The 24,238-nt window shown below is 41.6% G+C and overlaps 1 protein-coding gene and 1 long non-coding RNA gene across 4 annotated transcripts; one reads left to right on the top strand and one right to left on the bottom strand.

The window, feature by feature from the left end:
• The first annotated feature begins 1,415 nt into the window (after nt 1-1,415).
• On the top strand, nt 1,416-23,559 carry LOC143863876 (uncharacterized). The gene is made up of 3 exons (XR_013241019.1): nt 1,416-1,627; nt 22,204-22,272; nt 23,162-23,559. It is a non-coding gene; the product is annotated as an uncharacterized LOC143863876 (long non-coding RNA).
• On the bottom strand, nt 15,637-21,081 carry LOC143863794 (uncharacterized). Of its 3 annotated transcripts, none has more exons than XM_077374558.1 (2): nt 20,160-21,081; nt 15,637-17,441 (listed from the first exon to the last, which is right to left on the bottom strand). In XM_077374558.1, the coding sequence occupies exon 2, from the start codon at nt 17,306-17,308 to the stop codon at nt 15,950-15,952; it is 1,359 nt and encodes a 452-aa protein (XP_077230673.1). In that variant the 5' UTR covers nt 17,309-17,441; nt 20,160-21,081; the 3' UTR covers nt 15,637-15,949. The 3 variants fall into 3 exon arrangements, with proteins under 3 accessions (XP_077230673.1, XP_077230672.1, XP_077230674.1); XM_077374557.1 differs by having other exon boundaries at nt 20,725-21,081; XM_077374559.1 differs by having other exon boundaries at nt 15,637-17,436; nt 20,725-21,081.
• Nucleotides 23,560-24,238: the final 679 nt, after the last annotated feature.

Genomic DNA, 24,238 nt, shown 5'->3' with positions numbered 1-24,238 from the left:
TTTTAAAATCTGCAAAAACGTACCGAATGTCATGTCAACATCATCTGCAAACCGACGGTTGTGAAAATTCGAAATTTATTTTTTCTTGTAATTGTCATAACTTTTAACTTTTTGGTATTTTTTTTCTTAATTGTCATAACTTACTGCATTTTTTTGGTAATTTTTCATTTTACAGGTAATTTACTTTTGTGTGTAATGAGTACTTTTTTTTCAAAAGCTAGGGACAGTTGCGATTGCGATCGGTGACATTTGCGATTTCTGCGAAACTTTATACGAAGCTCGATAAAGCTCGTGAGCCTGGCTAGCCTGACGAGCCGAGCCGAGCATTTGAGCTTAACGAGCCGAGCCAAGCCTGGCAAGCTCGCCACTTTCAGTGAAATTGCAACCCAAGAAGGAGAAGTAAAATAGGAGGAAGAAGAAGACTTCCAAGGGTAAGCCTTAAATTTTTTCAGAATCTTCTTTACGTTTATATTACGAGATGAACTTTAGGAAGAATTCTACACCCTTGTTTTTATTGTCTTTTGTTTCTAAGTGAAACCTAGAAACCCACAGAAACATTTGGATTCAAAGGATTTTTTTTATAGAAATCCCAAGAGAAGTTGTATAGGTTTTCTTATTAGCTTAAGGGTGCGTTTGGATTTCGGGAATTGGGAATCGGGAATCGGTATCGGCGGTTCGGGCGATTCTGCCGTTTGGTAGCATTTTCCAAATGGAATGGGAAAGGATATTTGACTCCAAGAGGAATAAACATGAGAATATAAGGCGCCTTTTGATACCCACCTAGACCTGGCAAACGGGCGGGTCGGGCCGGATTTGACCCGGCCCGTACGGGTCCGGGTCAAACGGGCCGGGTCAAAGTGACCCGGAAAATATTACGGGTCATTGACATTGGACCCGCACCCGGCCCGTACGGGCCGGGTCGACCCGCGGGTCACCCGGATTTTTTACGTATTTTTAAAGAGTTTTATTTATTTATTTAGGGATTTGCTAGCCACCTTCTCCTGGGCTATTTTTCGGCTTGTAGCCTCTCCTTTGGTGCAAAGATTGGGTGAAGTACCGTCTGGGGCAAAGGTTGCTAGCAATAAGAGAATACATTACGGATTTTGCAAGATTCTCAGAGAATTAACTAAGTTTGAAATGAAATATTACCGTAAAAAGGACACAAGTAGAAAAATTACCTAAAAATACCAAAATGGTGTAGTAAAATATGACAATTACCAAGAAAAAAACCGCTTTTAACTTTTCTACGGGCACCCGCGGGTCCACCCGACCCGGCCCACTTTTGACGGGCCGGGTGGACCCGCGGGTCAATTTCAAACGGGTCATCAATCGGTGACCCGGACCCGTAATTTAAGGGGCGGGCCGGGTGGACCCGCGGGTCCGGGTCACTTTTTGCCAGGTCTATACCCACCCAAGGGGGTGGTAATCTGATTCCTGGAAACGAGAGAAAAATTAGGCGTGAAATCTCCGTGCGATTTTAGCCTCTAATATTAGAATTTTTCTCAATTAAAATCCCCTCTCTCATCTCATCTCCTCTCCTCTCTTCTTCTCCTCCCGCTCTGCAAATCAACTCAAATCTCTCCTCCGGCTCGGTCTGCAGATCAGCACCAAGTTACAAGAGATGCAGGTATCTCTCTCAGGTTTTGGTCGAAACCCATTGAAGTGTCTCTCTCTCTCTCTCTCTCTATGTTCTGGGTGATACCAGAGCTCTCTACCTCTCCCTGATTCCGGTTGAAACCCAGATATGGGTTTCTCTGTGTCTCCGAATCCGATTAATTTTTCTGGGTCTCTCTCTTCCGCTATGTTTCTGGATGAAAACAGAGTGTGGTATCATATTACTTTTGAATAGTAGTGTACTCTCTCTCTCTCTCTCACTCTCTCTCTCTCTCTCTCTCTGGATGTAAACAAAGTGTCGTATTTTTTTTTTTGTGAACAGTAGTGGTCTCTCTCCCTATCTCTATGAAATTAGCTTGGGGGTATTTTGATGCATACTGATGTATGTTGGTGATGGCATTGAGATTACTAATGCGATTTTTTATTACTGGGATAATGATCAGGATTGTCTGTTTTGTGGGTGCTAAATCGGATCAGGTTGGGTTTGGGTTGGCCCAAGCCAAAAAGAGAAAAAACTATAAAAAAACATAGATCTTGGGTTCAAATTTGGTCGGGTTGCCAAATGCCTCAACCCCAACCCAACTCAGAATTAAATGTTGGGTATATCATATAACCCATGTATGTTCAAATATAAGCCCAATAGGTAATGGACCAGGTGTAGTGGGCCCATTTGGGTTGGAGCCCATTAACCTCTTCTAACCCTAGTGTATCTCTATATATAGGGGCTGGAGGCAACAAACTTGGTATTCCAAACTAGATACCTTGGGTGTAATGCTTTAAGCATCCTGCTTAAACCCTAATAACCCTAACAATCTTAAAGCATTAAGAGCCCTAATTTTCCATCGCTTTTTGGCCGTGGGTTTTCAAGATTGGGCGTGGGTTCTTCTCCAAAATCAGCCGCCGGAAGAATTTCTTATTTTTCGACGAAACAGATGAATCACGCTTTAATTTGGCAAGGGGATTCATCGCTTGACGTTTCACACAGAAACATAGATTGTTTTGGGTGTGAGCCTTTTGTAGGAAAGTAAAGATCATATACACCAAAAATCGGTGTGGCTTGCTACCTGCTTTCGGTATCCGCTTCCTGGTTGGGATTCTGAGAATTGATTTTGAGCCCAACTCGGTTTCCAACTTTATTTTCCAAGATCGTTTTGGGAGTGGGCTGATTCCTCCGGAAGTTAATTTCTTGGGCAATCACCTGTGGACAAAAGAAAAAAAAAAACTTAAATTTGGGGGCAAATTCTTTGACCGAATTCTTGTGGTTGTTCTTCTGATTTATCTTGGGAGTGAATTTTCACACCAGTGCAATCAATTTGGGTATGGGTTTATTCCTTATTGGCTGTGGTTTTGAATCCCTCAAATTCGTCTTTGGGTACAAAACCCTTCTTGGAGCAAACCAGTTGGCCAAATTTTTGTCTCGTGTGTGATTTGGCCCTTTCTTTCTCATTGAAAAATAGCAAAGCCTTCATCTGGGTTGTCTTGGTTGTCCATCTTGCAGAATACCTCTTTTCAGCCGAAACCCATCTTTGGATATAAACCCTCTTGTGGCCGAACGTTCTCCGCGGTTCGATTCACGCAGAAAGTGTGATTCGGCTTTCGTGGTTTGGAGTTGGTTCTTGGATTTGTTTCGGTTCTTGATTTCAACTTGGATTGGGTTCTAACGGTTCGTCAATCAGGTGCACTCTTTCCAATTTTTAATTTCACTGAAATATATAATGGAAAAGATTTCTATGCCTTTTGAGATGGTCAAACTTCACTCCTTTGGTGGATCTGAGTTTACCTCATGGAAGCGAAAGACTCAATTCAGTCTAAAATACATGAACTGTTTCTACACTGTTTTGAGTACCTTTGCTGAGACGGATGAAGACATTGATGAATCTCAATGGCTTAGGGATGAGGATTTCTGCAAAGACTACCTATTGAATTGTCTTTCAGATCGTCTTGCAGAAACCTATAGTAAATTTAACACTGCTAAAGCAATATGGGACAACTTAGATGCTCAATTCAAGAAGGAGGAGGAATTGTCCAAGACCCATCTGGTGGACAAATTCATGGATTTCAAGTTTCAAGAAGACAAGGAAATCACTCCTCAAGTTACTGATCTAGAGAATTTGAGATCTAAGTTGAATAATGAAAAATAGCAGTCTGTGATTCGTTTCTTGTGGGTGCAATTATATATAAATTACCATCTGCATGGCATTCTTTCAAAACCGAGATGTATCGGAAAAAGGTGCAAGTGGGACTGGATGATCTCAAACGATTCATTCGAATCGAAGATGAGAATCGAGCTAGGAATAACTTGGAGATGGTTAGACAGCAACAGTCTGCTGCTAACGCGGTAACATATCCCAAGAAATTTCCTCGGAAATCCAAGTCACCTAAAAGTGACCATCCCAAGTTGGAGGCCAAAAAGACTATCTTTCAGAAAAAGAAGGGCAAGTGCCACAACTGTGGGAAATGGGGTCACTTTGCTGCAGAGTGTAAACAACCCAAGAAGGCTAAATCTGACACACCACAAAAGGAAGCTCATATGATGATGGGCAGTGCTGCGCCTAAGAGTTTTATTGCCATGTTAGGCAATGGTAAGGCCAGTACTTCTTCAGACTGGTGGTTAGATACAGGAGCCACCTGTCATGTTTGCAACTCGAAGAAACTATTTACGGATGCTGTTGGCGTGAGAGAGACCGTTACAGTGGCTAGTGGAGCTGAGGCAGAGGTGACTCACACTGGAACTGCGAACCTGGTCCTTTCTTCAGGTAAAATACTAACTTTAAAAAATGTTAAAGTAGTTCCTGCTATTCAAAAGAATTTAATTTCTATTAGTCTTTTAGACAATGCTGGCATGTGTTCATCTTTTTTGGGTGGTAGAGTAACTTTAACTGTTAACTCTTATTATTTTGGCTGTGCTTTCTTAATCGATGGTATGTATAGACTGAGTTTAGCAAATGAAACCGTTAGTCAGGTTAGTTCTACTTTGATTGATCCTAAGTTGTTACACACTAGATTGGGACATGTGAACTATAGGAAAATGGTCACACTTGCTAAAACTTATAATATACCTTTAGATATATCGATTAGATTTGACAGGTGTGAAGTGTGTGCACAAACCAAGATCACTAGAAAACCTTTTCGTTCGGTTTCTAGGAGCACACAACTTCTTGAGTTAATACATTCTGACCTCTGTGACTTTAAAAGTTTCACTACTCGAGGTGGTCGGAAGTATTTAATCACATTTATAGACGATTTTTCTAGATATTGTCATATTTATCTCCTAAAATCGAAAGATGAAGCTTTTGATAAATTTAAAATTTTCAAGAATCGTGTTAAAAATCAATTGAACTTGAAAATTAAGCGATTTAGGAGTGATCGAGGAGGAGAATACACTTTGACAGAGTTCAAGGAATTCTGTGCCTCTCAGGGCATAATACTTGAAACTACTGCTCCTTACTCACCTCAATCTAATGGCATAGCTGAACGTAAGAACCGGACGTTAACTGAAATGTTAAACTCTATGTTATTGACAGCTGGCATGCCTACTAGCTATTGGGGAGAAGCAGCTTTAACTGCAAATCACATCCTGAATAGAGTACCACACTCTAAGTTGCCCTCTACTCCTTATGAGTTATGGCATAAACATCCTTGTAGATATGACACTCTTAAGACTTGGGGCTGTATTGCTTATGTGAGGATACAAGACCCTCGGAGACCTAAGGTAGGACCTAGAACCAACACTTGTGTTTATCTAGGTGGTGCAGAAGATAGTGCTGCTGATCGGTTTTTGGATCTATCTACCAATTTGGTTATAGAATCTAGAGATGCAGTATTCTTTGAGAATAAATTCCTCAGAGATCATGGTTTGAACCTACCTGGCGATACTGAGATGGTTACAGAATCGCATGTAGAGTTTGAACAGAATACTTCTGACACCTGTCCTACACTGATTTCTACATCAGAACCTTTAAGGGTTTCTACAAGAGATAGAGTACCCAAGAACTTTGGTGAGGACTTTGTGACCTACCATGTCGAGAATGATCCATCAACCTATAAGGAAGCGATGAGATCTAGGGACTCTTTGTTGTGGGCAGAAGCCATTGATGATGAAATGAGCTCTCTGTTACAAAATCAAACTTGGCAGCTAGTCGATTTGCCAAAAGGGGCTAAGACTGTGGGCTGTAAGTGGATTTTGAAGAAGAAACTTAATCACGACGGATCCATAGCTCGGTATAAAGCACGTTTAGTAGCTAAGGGCTATACTCAAGTCAGTGGGATAGACTACTTTGATGTTTACTTACCGGTCTGTCATTTGGCAACGATAAGAATTCTTCTTGCTTTGGCTTCTATTGAGAAGTATATTGTGCATCAAATGGATGTAAAAACGGCTTTTCTTAATGGAGACCTCACAGAGGAAATCTACATGAACCAACCTGAAGGGTTTGTCATGGAAGGTTTCGAGAACAGAGTTTGTAAGTTACACAAATCTTTGTATGGTCTTAAACAAGCACCTAAATTGTGGCATCAAAAATTTGACAAGGTAGTAAAGAGCTTTGGTTTTCAGACCAGTTACTCAGATAAATGCCTTTACTATCGTTCTGTGTCGAATAAGGTTGCGATTATTTGTTTGTATGTGGACGATATGTTGATTCTTGGTTCCGATCTCTCTGTAGTGAGTGACGTGAAAACCACTTTGGCTCAAGAATTCGACATGAAAGATCTTGGTGTGGTTGACACCATTCTTGGTATGAAAGTAAGTTTTGAAAGGCAGGGGATTACTCTTAGCCAAGCCCATTATATTGAAAAACTACTTTCTACATGGGGATACAATGAGTGTAAACCGATTGAGACACCATTTGATTATACCAAGAAGCTGATCTCTAATGGAGGAGACAGTGTGAATCAGTTAGATTATTCTAAACTGATTGGTAGTCTCATGTATGCTATGAGTTGCACTAGACCAGACATAGCCTTTACAGTTGGCATGCTGAGTCGTTTCACTAGTAATCCTGGCCATGAGCACTGGGATGCCCTTATGAGGCTGATGAGATACCTTAAGGGTACTCAAGGATATGCTCTATGTTATACTGGCCATCCTCCTATCCTGGAAGGGTATTCTGATGCATCATGGGGATCAGAATTAGGAGACAGTAAATCTACCAGTGGTTATGTTTTTACACTGGGTGGAGCCGCTGTTGCATGGAAATCAAAGAGACAGACTTGTATTGCTCTGTCATCTATGGAATCGGAACTTTATGCTTTAGCTTCTACAGGAGATGAAGCAGAGTGGATAAGAGATCTGATCCTGGACATTCCATTGACCCATTTAAAGATTAACTCTTTAAGTTTGTTCTGTGATAATCAAGCTACAATTACGATTGTGAAAAACTCACTCTTTAATGGTAAGAGGAGACATGTCAGGCTGAAACATGCCACGCTGAATTATCTTCTAGAACAAGGTATTATCACTTTGGTTGATGTGAGATCGAAGGATAATATGGCCGATGCTCTTACGAAGGGACTGAACAAAGATCGAATATTCAAAACTGTGGGGGAGATGGGGTTAAAGACTGTGTAGACGTGTCTTAACCTACATTCATATTATTTTGAATTTTTCGAATCTCCCTATCTTGGCCAAGATAAGCACTTGATATGTTTCAATGATGTTTACAGTTATCTTTATGTCATTCCACATTTGATGACATGTCCTTCTTGGGAAAGGTTGTTTCATTCCAAACTTGATGATACAGCTTAACTCAATTTGGATATGATGCCTGTAACATTCCTAATGGAAACATGGAATGGTTCTTTGTAAAGAAACTGTTTGGGTCTGGTTCTTGATTGAAACTTGACATTGATGCTTATTGATATTGATATTTATTTTTCAGCCATTATGAAATTGTACTAAGTTCTTCTGGTAGAACTAGATACTTTTAGTAAAATACACAAATGATTGGATTCATTTTTTAATGAAATTCATATTTGATAATTTACAGGAATTGGCGAAAATGGAGGAGATTGCCTCAATTTGGATCTTGATGAGGATGACTTACTTGATGAGTGAATCCTTATAGTGCAGTGGAACTATTATTTTCTTTTCCGTTGATTAAATAGTTCACCTACATATAAAACTGCTTGTGTTTGAGTTTAGATTATTTCTAAAACTCTTGGTTATTCTTTAAAGTATTTTTGTTTTCAGTTGGATTACAAATCTTTATTGATATGGTGATATGGATGATTCAATAATTTTGTTTGGACATCACATTATCTATCTATTGGATTGTGCTATATGTAGAACATAGGAGGAGATTGTTGGGTATATCATATAACCCATGTATGTTCAAATATAAGCCCAATAGGTAATGGACCAGGTGTAGTGGGCCCATTTGGGTTGGAGCCCATTAACCTCTTCTAACCCTAGTGTATCTCTATATATAGGGGCTGGAGGCAACAAACTTGGTATTCCAAACTAGATACCTTGGGTGTAATGCTTTAAGCATCCTGCTTAAACCCTAATAACCCTAACATTAAATTGGGTTGGCTTTTCCATGGGTGCAAGGAGACAGAAAGAAAGTGATGATTATTGAAAAAAAAAACAAGTATTGTAGATTGAAATAATTATTGAAAAATTTGATCTGATTCCGACATTGGTATGAATGGTACCAAACGCTAGAATGGGAATCACGAATGATTCCTTGGAATCATTATCCGTTTACGGGGGGAATTGGAATTGAATTGGAAAGTGATAAACACACCCTAAGTATGATTCTATGAGGCTTCTCTCTCTTACTTGGGAAGGTTCCTTTTTTTATGTCTGGAGATGGCATGGCAACAACGAGCTCCAGACCTTGACCTTTTTGTTGACCATTTTGGAGTTGCTTCTCATGTGGGGACTTGTGTGGTACCCGATCCCGCGAGAGGGGTGGGGCGCGAGCCGCCGCGCGCTCTCTCTTGGTCTCCCGTACCCACGCGATTGGCGTGTGCATTTAATTATTGATTTGAATTCGTCTTTCATGTGAACTTGGGATCACTAAGGCAATCCGAATTCCACACGAAAGAGACTGACAGAGTCGCCACCTAGATGTGGGATCTAGGACCCATAATTAACCAGAAATCTAGACTCGCTACCTGGTTACGAGAATGGAAGGTATGGGGAGTTATCCACCACATGCACCATTCCTGCCCGATAATCGGTCTTCGATTCCAAAAGCTAACTCTTTTAAATTTATTTTAAATGGCTCATTCAACTCTATGTTAATGTGCGAACTAAGTGACATGCATCCTATGATCTAATTTCAATGTGAATCCTAGATGTGTATCTTGATTTATTAATTTGTCTGGATTCATTCTAAGTGAAAGTTCTCCTAGAATTCTAATTTCATGGAAAGCCCTATATGATTTGATTAAGCATTTACAAGAAAATTAATATCCAAAACACCACAATTTGTTGTGGTGCCGACTCGCGGGTGGTATGCCGTCAGACATCCAAGCTGCCTACGTACCCAAGCCTCACTGGGATCAGAGTCGACGTAGTTCGGTGCACCTAAGCTAAGCTACTTATGCCTAACTCAACTAGGACACCGACCTAGACGGGATTGACTGTTTCAACAGTTTTAGGAGAAGTTATTTAATTCAAGTTGAGGATTTTATTATCTTAGGATTTCATCTAAGATGCTATATGATTCTCATCTAAATGCAAATGGTCCCTTAGACTAATGCAGGTTTGCCTACATCCTAGTTTACTAGGCTTGTCCTAGGGAAAGATTGGGTGACTAGTGTAACTAGACCTATGGCACGGTTGCTATACATAGCAAACGTCCGTGATGAGGCTGGACTCCTAACTCTAGGACTCCCTAAAACCTAAGACTCCCTAAAACTTAGGACACGACACGACACCGGTGTTCCTAAATTGGGCTCTAAGGGTCCTTACGACGGAAACCGTAATCCAACGGTTCCGAGAGACACGGGGTGAATCGATTTCAGTTCTTGAGGTTAGTGAAAAAAGGGATGGAAGAGATGATGAAATAGTGTGAGGGAATGGGAAAGATAGAGAAAGGTGCGACTGAACTTGGGAGTGCCAAATTGCCTACGTACCCCACGATGGGGATCAAGCCACACGTAGTTCCGCTGGCGAGGTTGCTTGGATTTTGGAAGACAGAATTGGTATTTGTATCTGGAATCGGGTTTGCATTTGAGCATTGGACTTGAGATTCAGAAACATTGATCTAGCAATGGGATTTTGGAATTGGGAATTTGCATCAAAGAATTGAGCATATAGGAATCATCAAGGGTTTGAATTTTCGGAATTCAAAGTGGGCGGGCTTATGAGATTCGGCCAAATGGATTCAGACATGCGACTCGGATTGTGTTGGGATATTACTTGGTTGGATTGGGTTAATGGTTAGGGTCAAGTGAGTCGGGTCTAAGTTAGGAGCAAACCCGAGACTAGCCATGGTCTAACTAGGAGGAAGCAGGGTACAAACCAGGGTGCGGACCAGGGTGCACCAGGGTGCGAACCAGCAGGGAACCAGGGTGCGAACCAGCAGGGGAACCAGGGTGCAACCAGCAGGGAACCTGGGTGCAACCAGCAGCGAACCTGGGTGCGAACCAGCAGGGAACCAGGGTGCGAACCAGCAGGGGAACCAGGGTGCAACCAGGAGGGAACCTGGGTGCAACCAGCAGCGAACCTGGGTGCAACCAGGGTCTAACCAGAGTGCGAACCAGCAGGGAACCAGGGTGCGAACCAATATCGAACCAGGGTGCGAACCAGTAGGGAACCAGGGTGCAACCAGCAGGGGAACCAGGGTGCGAATCAGTAGGGAACCAGGGTGCAACCAGCATCGAACCTGGGTGCAACCAGCAGCGAACCTGGGTGCAACCAGGGTCTAACCAGAGGCTAACCAGGGGGAAAACGGACCCTACATGCTTCCTAACATGGTTTTTCTTTTAAAGTAAAAGATATGCATGAAAACAGACCCTACATAGAATTGAAATAAATGCCTACCTCTTTGGAAACCCACTTTGTGTTTGATTTTTTCTTTGATGTTAATTCCTTGAAGATGATTCCTTGCTTGATAATGACTGCTTTTGATATATATCACCCAACGTATAAAATCACCCGATCCGGCAAGGATGGCCGAACCCTTGAAGAGATGAGGGAGAGGGATGAATTTTCTAAGAGAGGGGTTCTTTTTTCTTCTCTTGGATGGTGGGATGAGAGGGTATTTATAGGAGAATGGGATAGGAGGTTAGGTGAGGTTAGGTGGTTTTGGATGGTTAGGATGAGAGGATGAGGTTAGGTAAGGTTAGGTGGGGTTAGGTAAGGTTAGGTGAGGTTAGGTGAGGTTAGGTGAGGTTTGGATGGTTAGGATGAGAGGAGAGGTTAGGTGAGGTTTGGATGGTTAGGATGAGAGGAGAGGTTAGGTGGTTTTGGATGGTTAGACCCAGGTCAAGATCTGCCATTGATCTAACGATTTACGGAAATCGGGTCTCGGAATGGAATCAGGGTCCGGGCTATGAAGTGACCCTAGCTTATTTTGTCCTGATTGATGATTCGTAAAGTCAGATCAAGATATTAATGACCTAAAACATATAAATCAATGATAGAGGGGGTTCTCACATGGATTTAACACACTAATTTCTTTGTTGATTAAAACAAAACAAAATGGGGTGTCTACAGATGCCCCTCTTTGGTAGAGATGACGTAGTCATTGAATACCAAAGCAAAAAATGACAAAACCATTTTGCGTAGCTTTAATCGACAAAGAACTCTCTAGACACAATGTACCTTAACATAATGCAACATTCACATAATGCAATACCCTAGATGAAATCCTGGAATTTGGAATGCAAAAAATCCCGCTGCGGTGCCGCTCACAAACGGGCAACGAGAGAAGATGAGACCATTCACAAATGGATTCAGAAAATGAGATACCGTTCAGAAACGGGCTCAAAGAGGATAGGAGGCCATTCACAAATGGATTCGGACAATGAGGTATCGTTCACAAACGGTCTCAAGGAGGATAAGAGACCATTCACAAATGGACTCGAGAAATGAGGCACCGTTCACAAACGGGCTCAAGGAGGACATGAGACCATTCCCAAATGGACTCAGAAAACGAGACACCGTTCACAAACGGGTTCAAGGAGAAGACGAAACCATTCACAAATGAACTCGAGAAATGAGGCGCCGTTCACAAACGGGCTCAAGGAGAACACGAGACCATTCACAAATGAACTCGAGAAATGAGGCGCCGTTCACAAACGGGCTCAAGGAGAACACGAGACCATTCACAAATGAACTCGAGAAATGAGGCGCCGTTCACAAACGGGCTCAAGGAGAACACGAGACCATTCACAAATGGACTCAGAAAATGGGACACCGTTTACAAACGGGTTCAAGGAGAAGACGAGACCATTCACAAATGAACTCGAGAAATGAGGCGCCGTTCACAAACGGGCTCAAGGAGAACACGAGACCATTCACAAATGGACTCGAGAAATGAGGCACCGTTCACAAACGGGCTCAAGGAGAACACGAGACCATTCACAAATGGACTCAGAAAATGGGACACCGTTTACAAACGGGTTCAAGGAGAAGACGAGACCATTCACAAATGAACTCGAGAAATGAGGCGCCGTTCACAAACGGGCTCAAGGAGAACATGAGACCATTCACAAATGGACTCGGAAAAAGGAGACACCGTTCACAAACGGGTTCAAGGAGAAGACGAGACCATTTACAAATGGACTCGAGAAAAGAGGCACCGTTCACAAACGGGCTCAAAGAAACAAGAGAATTTTTATGAACTTGAATTTGTCGTAGGATTGGATTTTTTTGAATTAAGGATTTGGATTTGATAAATTTTTTATTTTTGGGAAATGAGGTACCGTCCGTAAACGGGCTCAAGGAGAAGACGAGACCATTCACAAATGGCCTCGAGAAAAGAGGCACCGTTCACAAACAGGCTCAAAGAGGACATGAGATTTTTCGTAGGATTGGATTTTTTTTTTTGAATTAAGGATTTGGATTTGATAAATTTTTTATTTTTGGGAAATGAGGTACCGTCCGCAAACGGGCTCAAGGAGAAGACGAGACCATTCACAAATGGCCTCGAGAAAAGAGGCACCGTTCACAAACGGACTCAAAGAGGACATGAGATTTTTCGTAGGATTGGATTTTTTTTTTAGTTAAGGATTTGGATTTGATAAATTTTTTATTTTTGGGAGATGAGGTACCGTCCGCAAACGGGCCCACGGAGAAGACGAGACCATTCACAAATGGCCTCGAGAAAAGAGGCGCCGTTCACAAACGGGCTCAAAGAGGACATGAGATTTTTCGTAGGATTTGAATTTGACGTAAGATTGGATTTGTTTTTTTTTTTTGAATTGGGATTTGATTTGATGAATTTTTATTATTTTTATTTATTTTTTTTTGTATTTTTGGGAAATGTGGCACCGTCCGCAAACGGGCTCATGGAGAAGATGAGACCATTCACAAATGGCCTCGAGAAAAGAGGCACCGTTCACAAATGGGCTCGAAGAATTTAGAGGTTTTCATGAATTTGAATTTGACGTAGAATTGGATTTGATGAATTTTAGATTTTTTTTTTTTGAACTCAATGAAATCGGGGACATTATAGATCGTGCCCAGTAAAGATATTGGAAACCAAGACTTTGACGAATGATGAGACGACCAACCTTATGAACGAAGAACCATTAGTAACAAGAATGGATTAGGAACACTTTTATGAAACTTCAACAAGATTTTTCTCAATGAGACTGTTGGTCTTGTCTTCTGGGGATTTTGATAACTGAAACCTTGAACAAGACAGTTGAGATTGGTAATTTAGAACAATGGCTCTCTTGGATATAATCATGGAAAAGTGGGATTTGCCTCTTGACAGGTGTTTAGATAAACATTTCTTGACCAGGATAGTATTTAACAACTGGAAGGAGATTCCGAATTTTAATGGTTCATCTTTCTGAGAAATTGGCTCAACCACCATTGCATCTGGGGCTCTTCCAAGCTTAAGGTGCCTTCCTGGGGTATGATCTTTTTACGAAAGTTGGGCTTTCTGATGTTTCTACTTCTGAACTCTTCTGAGTTGATCTTCTTTGAAATGTAGCTGTTTGACTAGATTCTCGAACTCCTTCATACGATCGCAGGGAGCTGACGAGGCTGGGCCTTCTTCACCGAGACAGTTGCATCATTTGGACACCAGGACGACGATTGACTCTTTCTAAAGAGAAAACTTAGATAAAATGCACTACTCAAAAGATTGAGCAGCTCTGAAGGAGTGAACATAGAATGACAAAGATTGACTGACTACACTGATAGACACAGTAATACTTCTGACTTAGTTAATATTTTATTTGGTAAGTCTATCCTTTCAAGGAATGTTTTTTTTCAATTGGTGCACATGGGACTTCTTCCTTGAAACAGTAATGCCTCAAGGATTTAATTACGCCCCTTAAGATTGCTTAGCTTCAATGCCCCCAGTTTTGAGGATAACACTTGAATTTGCTTGAATTTCAGTTGATCTTCAGTCTTGATACCGGCTGTAGCCTTCTTATACTGATTCTCTTACCGTGACCAAGTTACCTCTTCAGGGTTTTTAACTTGGCGGACCGCGCTAGCCTTAACTTTTGCCTGAACCACCTTTCTAGGTTTTCGATCCAGCAGGCTATCCCCTTAGCTTTTGCCTAAGCCGCCCTTTCGGGTTTTCAACTTAGCAGGGAAATGATCTTAAATTTTGCCTAGACCGCCCTTTCAGGTTTTCAGTCTAGCAGATCTTCAAACTCCGTTCTTTTTTTTCTTTTTGTGTTTCGGGACCTAGATCATTAAATCTGAACACCGGAGGGACTTTATAGGTAGGATAGGGCTTTACAAAGAATGGCTTAAGGCTCAACAAAGATTTCGACCAAACCTGTGAACAGGTTGCCTCCATATCCCCATGTAGGAATTAGGACGTGTGTAGTTCAGGGCAAATGCCCCTAGTTTGAAAATAAATTGTTTGAAGGTTAATTGATTTTTCTTTTTTTCTTTTCTTTCTGGAATAATTATCTTCTCTTCTTTTGGAACTTGTCCCTCTTTTTTTTTTGGAACGATTGATTTTTCTTTTTCTTTTTCTTTTGAATCGACCGAACTCGGTTTAACCGAGCTGCCTACGTACCCCAGTGTAGGGATCAGGTCTCGTGTAGTTCGGGGGAATGCCCCAAGTTTGATGGGTTTTCAAGAAAATTTGATTTAGGCTCGAAGGGTTTGCAAATCGGTATTCTTTTGACATTGGGTTTTGATTTTGGGATTTAATCGGCCAAAGGAGGCCTTTCGATGTTCAGATTGGGAATCGATCTAGGTTACTAGAGTCTGTCTGGTACTGATTATTTATTTCTTTTTTTTCTCTTTTTTTTTTTTTTTTTCACGGAGTTTGACGGCATTTCCAGGTAAGATAATGGATTTTCTTCTTTCAAGATTCTAATGCGTGCTTTCGGCTTTCATAGAGCGAAACTTGTTCCTTGACATCCTCCATCTATGGATTTGTAACTCTTGATATCTGATGACCACTTTTCAATACTTGCTCTTGAACTTCTTATCTTGAATTTGTTGGCTTCATGTTATGAATTTGAGAACCAAGGTCATTGATTGAAAATATGAAAGTTATTTCCACTCTATGCCCCTTGCATAGCATATGATATTCACTTCATTCTTTCTTGAACCTTCTATCTGGGTCTTTCTCTTGACATTAATGGTAACGCTTACGGGACCATCTTTTTATCCTCAAAACGGGTTTACCAATTCTTCACACTCTTCAGAGGGTAATGTATTTTCAATCGGCATTTATTGGATCAAGGTTTCAGTGCCAGTGTTTACCACTTCAATTTCATCTTTGAAAGGCTGAGATTGGCGCTCCTCCTCTTGTTCAAGTAATCGTTGTGACTCAAGTGGAGTTTCGTCAATTTTGTTCTCATTTGAGGAGGGAGTCTTATTTTAAGATCAGAAGCACACTTAAGAAATAGACACAAGTGAACTATTGGAACTGAAACTTTATTTAAAGAAAAAGATACTACATCTGACAACCTATCCTGAACATGTTCAGGATTCACAACTCTAAAAGAAAAACAAAAGATAACTTGCCTAGACTAGGCATTAACCTAGAACTGTAGAACCGGACTCAACAATTGTACTGACCATGATGGTTGACTCAAAATAAAATAGTAAACGACTAAAACTTTAACTGCCGCAACTGTCTAGCTTCGGAGGCTCGGTGAAAGCTGGCTCATAAATGGTACTTTCAACTTTGGATTCGCAACCGGACCTGTGCCCCTTTGAACCTTCAGTTATTTAAGCATTGCGAACGGCTGGCGGCAGTACTGCATGATTCGGTAATAGGTTATTGGTAGCAACGGGACTTGGCTCAAACACAAGGCTTTTATTGTCGAGCAACCTCTGGATTCTGAATTTTAAGGCAATGCAATTATCAGTGAGATGGCCAGAATTTCTATGGTATTCGCAGTGTTGATCTGTTCGCCAATTTGCTGGTAAAGGATTAGGAAGAGCCCTAATGTCGGGCAGGATTATGCGACCTGAAGCTAGACACTCCTTGAGTATCTCAGATGGCAGAAGAGGGAGAGGGGTAAATTCTGTCTGGGCCTGTGGCCGAGGTGCGACAGCAAGTTGGGTATAATCCATCACCATGGGGTTCTGAGGTTTTGAAGGCTGAGGCTTGGAGCGGGAAAGGTTATTAATTTCAGCTGATGGAGGCTTCCTGAATTCTCTGGTATTCGGGTTACTTCGGTTGAACACACCTTGAGCCATAGCCTCCTCTATTTGGGTGCCTGCCACGATAAAGTGTTTGAAGTCCGGATAATACTGCAACGACATGTGATACTGGAGCTGGGGGGAAATATTTTTCATGATTATTTGGACCTGCTCTTCCTCAGAAGGGCGCTCCATCATCTGCGCTGCTGTTCTCCTCCATCTTTTCACAAAAATTAGGAAGGACTCCCTCGAGTCTTGCTTGGTCCTTTCCAAATCCTTTCTAGTGATTTCTGTACCATCATCATATTTGAACTGCCTGATGAATTGCTCGCCGATATCCTTCCATGTCTTGTAACGAGTCTTGTCCAAGACCATGAACCACCTCCTGGCAACCTTGGTCAGGGAAACCGGGAACAATTGAGCCATTTGCTCAGAAGATAAGCCTTGAGGCTGACACATGATGGTGAACATTTGCAAATGTGTGATTGGACAACCCACACCATCATATTTATCAAAGTCCGGCATTTGAAAATTGGCTGGGAGACGGATTTCTGGGAACAGTGTGAGATCACTCGGATTGAAACCACCTTGGTCTTGAAACTGAATGTCCTGAACCTTCCTGGTAAGACTTTCTAATTTCTCCATAACTACTTTATCAATCATGGACTGAGAAGGCCTGCTGCGATTTTCGCTGTACTGCTCTTTTTCAAAATCTTCTTCAGTTTTGTCAGGGATAGGAATGAACACTGGCTGGGCAGGTGCGGCTGAAGTAACTGTATGGTGCATGGACCCTTTATCTTTGGACAACGATGGCCCCAACTTTTCAGAAAGCTGGGCCTTGATAACTCGGTTCTCTTCTTTGAGTTCTTGAAGCTGCTGGAGAATCAAGGTAAGAGTATCGATAATGGCAGCGGGTGGAAGACCATCTTGGTTGTCTGCCATTGGCGAAGATGAGGTTGAGAAAGAAGGAGATGCTGGGATTCTCAGGGAAGGTGGCGGAGAGACAGATTTTCTCTTTAACCGTGAAGAAATCCGAACCCAAGGAGTAGCAGGGTTAGCTATGGTGTTTACTGCTCTGTCATGGAAATAATGAACACGAGGTATATGACCTTGACATTCATGGAGTGTTTCTTCTCAATGACTGAAAAATATTACACATTTAAGCAAGTAATTGGGATAATAGAATGAATCCTAAAGGACCAAGACATGACAATGATGACAGATTCGCATAGGGGAATGCCCTTAGTTCAAGGATTATGAGAGTAATCTCTGAAGGATTTAGCAGAAATATTCTTGAAAAAGGTAGCCCCTAGAGGAGGAAGAGATCAAGGGTACAGGCAAGATTGGATCATCAAGATTGCACGATCAAATGATTGAGACACAATTTCCACCAATGAAGACACAATCGAATCCCACAAAAGACGAATGATAGACACATGATCAAAAGATGAGATTGCATAGGATTACTTTCAACGGATAGATCATGAATGACTAATCCTATGAGATCTTTGGAAATGATGGGATTTATATCCTAACCCCAAAGGGAAAGTTTTTATTCTTCACACATTTTATCAGTGTTACCTGAAGGCATCAACCCTAATCCTAATCTAGCGGAGTGGAGATAGGATCTCAACTCATGACTTTGTTTGTGTACCTAGGACCGATCGTAGCCATTGGAAGATGGACTACGGTCTAATCTAGACACAAATGGGTAGGATATCCTAAACTAGGCTCACACATGTGATGCACATGTGTTCGTATACTACATGCATGTGTGGGTTAATCTAGGGGTAAGGCCAAGAGTTCCCTTAGCGCGAATCCATGTTCGATATACTGTACCAGTGTCCGGCGTATCAGTACGTGAACAATAGATCCGTTTACGCACCATAAAGGTACTAGGCTAAGGGTGGAATGCTTCTCTAGCACAGAGGCACCAGGTGATGAAATCCCAGTCAACCATGCTAGATAACACTCCGGGTTCCTAAAATAGGACGTGTGTGAATGTGAGATGCAAGGGTTTAGATGCAAGTGATGTAAGTGTGTGCAATAAGTTCGCGCAATCTATGATGCCTTTAGGTTTTGTTAAATTAAGTTCGAGTAAAATGTGATGAGAGAAAATAAAACAAGACAAACTAATCTAACAAGTATAGAGTTTTTATGAGCCAGTTAAATTAAATTCAAATGAATCCCCAGCAGAGTCGCCAGACTGTGGTACCCGATCCCGCGAGAGGGGTGGGGCGCGAGCCGCCGCGCGCTCTCTCTTGGTCTCCCGTACCCACGCGATTGGCGTGTGCATTTAATTATTGATTTGAATTCGTCTTTCATGTGAACTTGGGATCACTAAGGCAATCCGAATTCCACACGAAAGAGACTGACAGAGTCGCCACCTAGATGTGGGATCTAGGACCCATAATTAACCAGAAATCTAGACTCGCTACCTGGTTACGAGAATGGAAGGTATGGGGAGTTATCCACCACATGCACCATTCCTGCCCGATAATCGGTCTTCGATTCCAAAAGCTAACTCTTTTAAATTTATTTTAAATGGCTCATTCAACTCTATGTTAATGTGCGAACTAAGTGACATGCATCCTATGATCTAATTTCAATGTGAATCCTAGATGTGTATCTTGATTTATTAATTTGTCTGGATTCATTCTAAGTGAAAGTTCTCCTAGAATTCTAATTTCATGGAAAGCCCTAAATGATTTGATTAAGCATTTACAAGAAAATTAATATCCAAAACACCACAATTTGTTGTGGTGCCGACTCGCGGGTGGTATGCCGTCAGACATCCAAGCTGCCTACGTACCCAAGCCTCACTGGGATCAGAGTCGACGTAGTTCGGTGCACCTAAGCTAAGCTACTTATGCCTAACTCAACTAGGACACCGACCTAGACGGGATTGACTGTTTCAACAGTTTTAGGAGAAGTTATTTAATTCAAGTTGAGGATTTTATTATCTTAGGATTTCATCTAAGATGCTATATGATTCTCATCTAAATGCAAATGGTCCCTTAGACTAATGCAGGTTTGCCTACATCCTAGTTTACTAGGCTTGTCCTAGGGAAAGATTGGGTGACTAGTGTAACTAGACCTATGGCACGGTTGCTATACATAGCAAACGTCCGTGATGAGGCTGGACTCCTAACTCTAGGACTCCCTAAAACCTAAGACTCCCTAAAACTTAGGACACGACACGACACCGGTGTTCCTAAATTGGGCTCTAAGGGTCCTTACGACGGAAACCGTAATCCAACGGTTCCGAGAGACACGGGGTGAATCGATTTCAGTTCTTGAGGTTAGTGAAAAAAGGGATGGAAGAGATGATGAAATAGTGTGAGGGAATGGGAAAGATAGAGAAAGGTGCGACTGAACTTGGGAGTGCCAAATTGCCTACGTACCCCACGATGGGGATCAAGCCACACGTAGTTCCGCTGGCGAGGTTGCTTGGATTTTGGAAGACAGAATTGGTATTTGTATCTGGAATCGGGTTTGCATTTGAGCATTGGACTTGAGATTCAGAAACATTGATCTAGCAATGGGATTTTGGAATTGGGAATTTGCATCAAAGAATTGAGCATATAGGAATCATCAAGGGTTTGAATTTTCGGAATTCAAAGTGGGCGGGCTTATGAGATTCGGCCAAATGGATTCAGACATGCGACTCGGATTGTGTTGGGATATTACTTGGTTGGATTGGGTTAATGGTTAGGGTCAAGTGAGTCGGGTCTAAGTTAGGAGCAAACCCGAGACTAGCCATGGTCTAACTAGGAGGAAGCAGGGTACAAACCAGGGTGCGGACCAGGGTGCACCAGGGTGCGAACCAGCAGGGAACCAGGGTGCGAACCAGCAGGGGAACCAGGGTGCAACCAGCAGGGAACCTGGGTGCAACCAGCAGCGAACCTGGGTGCGAACCAGCAGGGAACCAGGGTGCGAACCAGCAGGGGAACCAGGGTGCAACCAGGAGGGAACCTGGGTGCAACCAGCAGCGAACCTGGGTGCAACCAGGGTCTAACCAGAGTGCGAACCAGCAGGGAACCAGGGTGCGAACCAATATCGAACCAGGGTGCGAACCAGTAGGGAACCAGGGTGCAACCAGCAGGGAACCAGGGTGCAACCAGTAGGGAACCAGGGTGCAACCAGCAGGGGAACCAGGGTGCGAATCAGTAGGGAACCAGGGTGCAACCAGCATCGAACCTGGGTGCAACCAGCAGCGAACCTGGGTGCAACCAGGGTCTAACCAGAGGCTAACCAGGGGGAAAACGGACCCTACATGCTTCCTAACATGGTTTTTCTTTTAAAGTAAAAGATATGCATGAAAACAGACCCTACATAGAATTGAAATAAATGCCTACCTCTTTGGAAACCCACTTTGTGTTTGATTTTTTCTTTGATGTTAATTCCTTGAAGATGATTCCTTGCTTGATAATGACTGCTTTTGATATATATCACCCAACGTATAAAATCACCCGATCCGGCAAGGATGGCCGAACCCTTGAAGAGATGAGGGAGAGGGATGAATTTTCTAAGAGAGGGGTTCTTTTTTCTTCTCTTGGATGGTGGGATGAGAGGGTATTTATAGGAGAATGGGATAGGAGGTTAGGTGAGGTTAGGTGGTTTTGGATGGTTAGGATGAGAGGATGAGGTTAGGTAAGGTTAGGTGGGGTTAGGTAAGGTTAGGTGAGGTTAGGTGAGGTTAGGTGAGGTTTGGATGGTTAGGATGAGAGGAGAGGTTAGGTGAGGTTTGGATGGTTAGGATGAGAGGAGAGGTTAGGTGGTTTTGGATGGTTAGACCCAGGTCAAGATCTGCCATTGATCTAACGATTTACGGAAATCGGGTCTCGGAATGGAATCAGGGTCCGGGCTATGAAGTGACCCTAGCTTATTTTGTCCTGATTGATGATTCGTAAAGTCAGATCAAGATATTAATGACCTAAAACATATAAATCAATGATAGAGGGGGTTCTCACATGGATTTAACACACTAATTTCTTTGTTGATTAAAACAAAACAAAATGGGGTGTCTACAACTTGGTATGCCCAAGGTAAAGCTTGAGGATGAATTTAATAAACTCGTCTGTGTTTAATGGGTATCATGTTGGTGATTGTGTATCCTTGTCTCAAAATTTGACTAATGTTTACCATCATATTTCCTTGGGTGTTGTTGATCAGCCCAAACTAGTATCCTTTTCACTTTTATAACACATTTACAACGATTGCTTGTTGTCCGTCGTTTTCATTCAGCCATTTAGCCTCAGTGATGTTGTCCATCACTTTCCACCAATACCTTTTCATTTATGGATTGATTAGTTTTATGATTTCATGTATTCTTCCCATGCGATTCTTACAAGAGCAGCATCCTCATAGGTCATATTTTGTTATTCGTGTGCAATGAAACTTGGCATCTTAAGCTAAGACATGTTATTTGTGTCCTGGTGCCAATCGGTCTTAGTTTGTCCTCTATCTTGAATATGGTAGTTGTTAGAAGTGGGTATCCGAAGAGGGAGTGCAGACAACATATCAGTGTGATGCCAACAATATTAACACACTCATGTAGGTATAAGAAACCAATATTTTTATCCAATAAGCCTCATGTTACCTTGTTTCCTCAAACAGCCCCACCTATGTACCCTAGTTCACATATCTCCGCCTTACACCTGAAACTTACTTTGGTTAGGATAATTGTTGAAGAAACCATATTTCTCTCGGTTGCGTTGACTTCGTCGGCAATGCCAAACTGCTGTTTCGCCAAGGGTCTACTTGGTTTTACATTTAACAGAATTTAGAAAATTTATGATGGACAGTTAACTAAAGTTGCAACCGTAACCTTGCAGGCGACATCCAAACCTCAAGACACTAACAAGTTGGTACTTGAGATAGGATCTTGAGATTCTGCGTAAGAGGTGGGTGATCCTACCCTATGTCAGTGTATTACGATGTTTCTGTCATATATCCATATTCTATATGCATGCCATCCATGTTTACCACCTTACAACTTATATATAAAGGCTAGTGTTCTCTTGAAAGTTTTGGAAGGCGCTTTGGATTTGAAGTATCAAACTTGTTTATGTTTTGAATGCTTGATACTGGCAGGAACTTAGTTTAATCGTTTTAACTTGGCACCTCATTCAAACTTGACGTTATAAAATATATTGGAAAGAGATTGTACATTATTTTAATTCCATGAATTTAGAACTGGGGAGTTCCAAATGGTTTGAAACATGGTGAAATATCATTTGCATGATATTAGCAAAATAATTAAATTATTTTTACCTACAGTCTTGGTATGGAATGGGTTTCATTAGTAAAGTTGATCTCTATTGGGACCTAATACCCAACCTACCAGTGGGTGAGTACACTGGTCGTGATCACGTAGACCTGTTAAGTTTATTTGCTCATAGGGTTGGTCTTGAGCTGCCAGTAGGGAGTCCTTTGGACATTGATATTACCATATTGCGCGCTTTAGGACCTGGGAGTCCTGCGAACGAGTGTTCGCCTTGGGGTACGCTACTTGCCAATAAGGTTGGAAATTGGCCACAGAGAAGACTGATATACATTCTTTAATTCAAAGCAAACACTTCAAAACTGGGTGGTTGAAATTGTTTTATGTAAAAGCAATATTCTATTTATGCACTTTATTTGTCTGATTATTTCCGCAATTATAAGCATTGTTGCATAAACTGAATTTCACAACAATTATATTCCCGCAGTAACATGTATGTATTTTCTATTAGTTGATGTAGATTCGGAAAACCTACTAGCTATTTGCTTATCTAGATAAAAAAATTTCAGGCATCGAAGAACAGTAGACTGATCTTAGTTGGATCCCTAAGAAGAAGATCGTTGGAGAAGGTTTCAGCTTCAGTGTGGTTACTTGTATTTCAGTTCTTCAAACGTTGTACTCAAAGTGTTGTAATAAATAACTAGTTATGGTGTAATAAGTAATCAGAAACTCCTTAGATTAAGTGTTTTAAATAAATCATGTTTCTGCAATTATTTAGCAGTTCTGTATATTATGGATGGTAAAATGAGATTGAGCCTTGCGTACTCGTGGGGGCGACCCTACAATCATGTGGCGGCTGTCGCGCTTGTCCCGGGCCTGCACACCTCAGGCCGGGGCGTGACAATTGCCAAGCTAAGTACTTCTTTCTTATTGTTTTTCTATCAAAAATTTCAATAAAAATTCAGTTTCTGTTCATCTTTCTTGCTGTTTTCATCAATTTTCAGTCAATTACAGCACAATTCTGCTCATATTCTCTGTTTTTGGACTGCATATATCTGTTTTATGACTGTTCTTGTTGTTATTGGCTGATTCTTGATTTAAAATTGCATTTCTTGATTACATCTACTACCTATCTACATTCCTAATAGTTTTTAAACAATGCTTCTTTTACAAACCCATTCAACGAAATGGCAACTTAAACCAGACCTAACAGACATAATGAAGACTAAAACTAGAGACCAAGAAAATTTCTCAAAATATGAAATTTCATAGCCAGTCAGTCCGGTTCTCTACAACAAATAGCATCTTGAAGAATTAAGAGAACTGATTAAGATATTCAGAAGACATTATTTCTGTTTCTATCTTGCTTAAATTGTATAGTAGACATAGAGATAAAGATGATAGAAAGCATCCATTACACATAAATTCAAGGGAAAAATGCAGTTACACCCTCTCAACTTTCTGACACATTCAACAATGACCCTATAGTTTCAATCTCATTGACTTTTCAACGTGTATAAGGTAGGCCCCCTCAGTTGACAGTCTCTCTACAAATCGAAGGGTTAGGATGATCCTATGGAGCTGATTTTTTGGGCACACCCTATATATGTCTAGCTCCATCAGATGAATGCTTTAGACCGTCCAAA

Source organism: Tasmannia lanceolata, unplaced genomic scaffold, assembly GCF_043159265.1.
Source record: "Tasmannia lanceolata isolate RefF3 unplaced genomic scaffold, GAP_Taslan_0.1 ptg000044l, whole genome shotgun sequence".
Lineage (NCBI taxonomy): Eukaryota > Viridiplantae > Streptophyta > Magnoliopsida > Canellales > Winteraceae > Tasmannia > Tasmannia lanceolata.
Note: the sequence above shows the minus strand (reverse complement) of the source record. Positions and strands in the feature narration are given on the sequence as shown.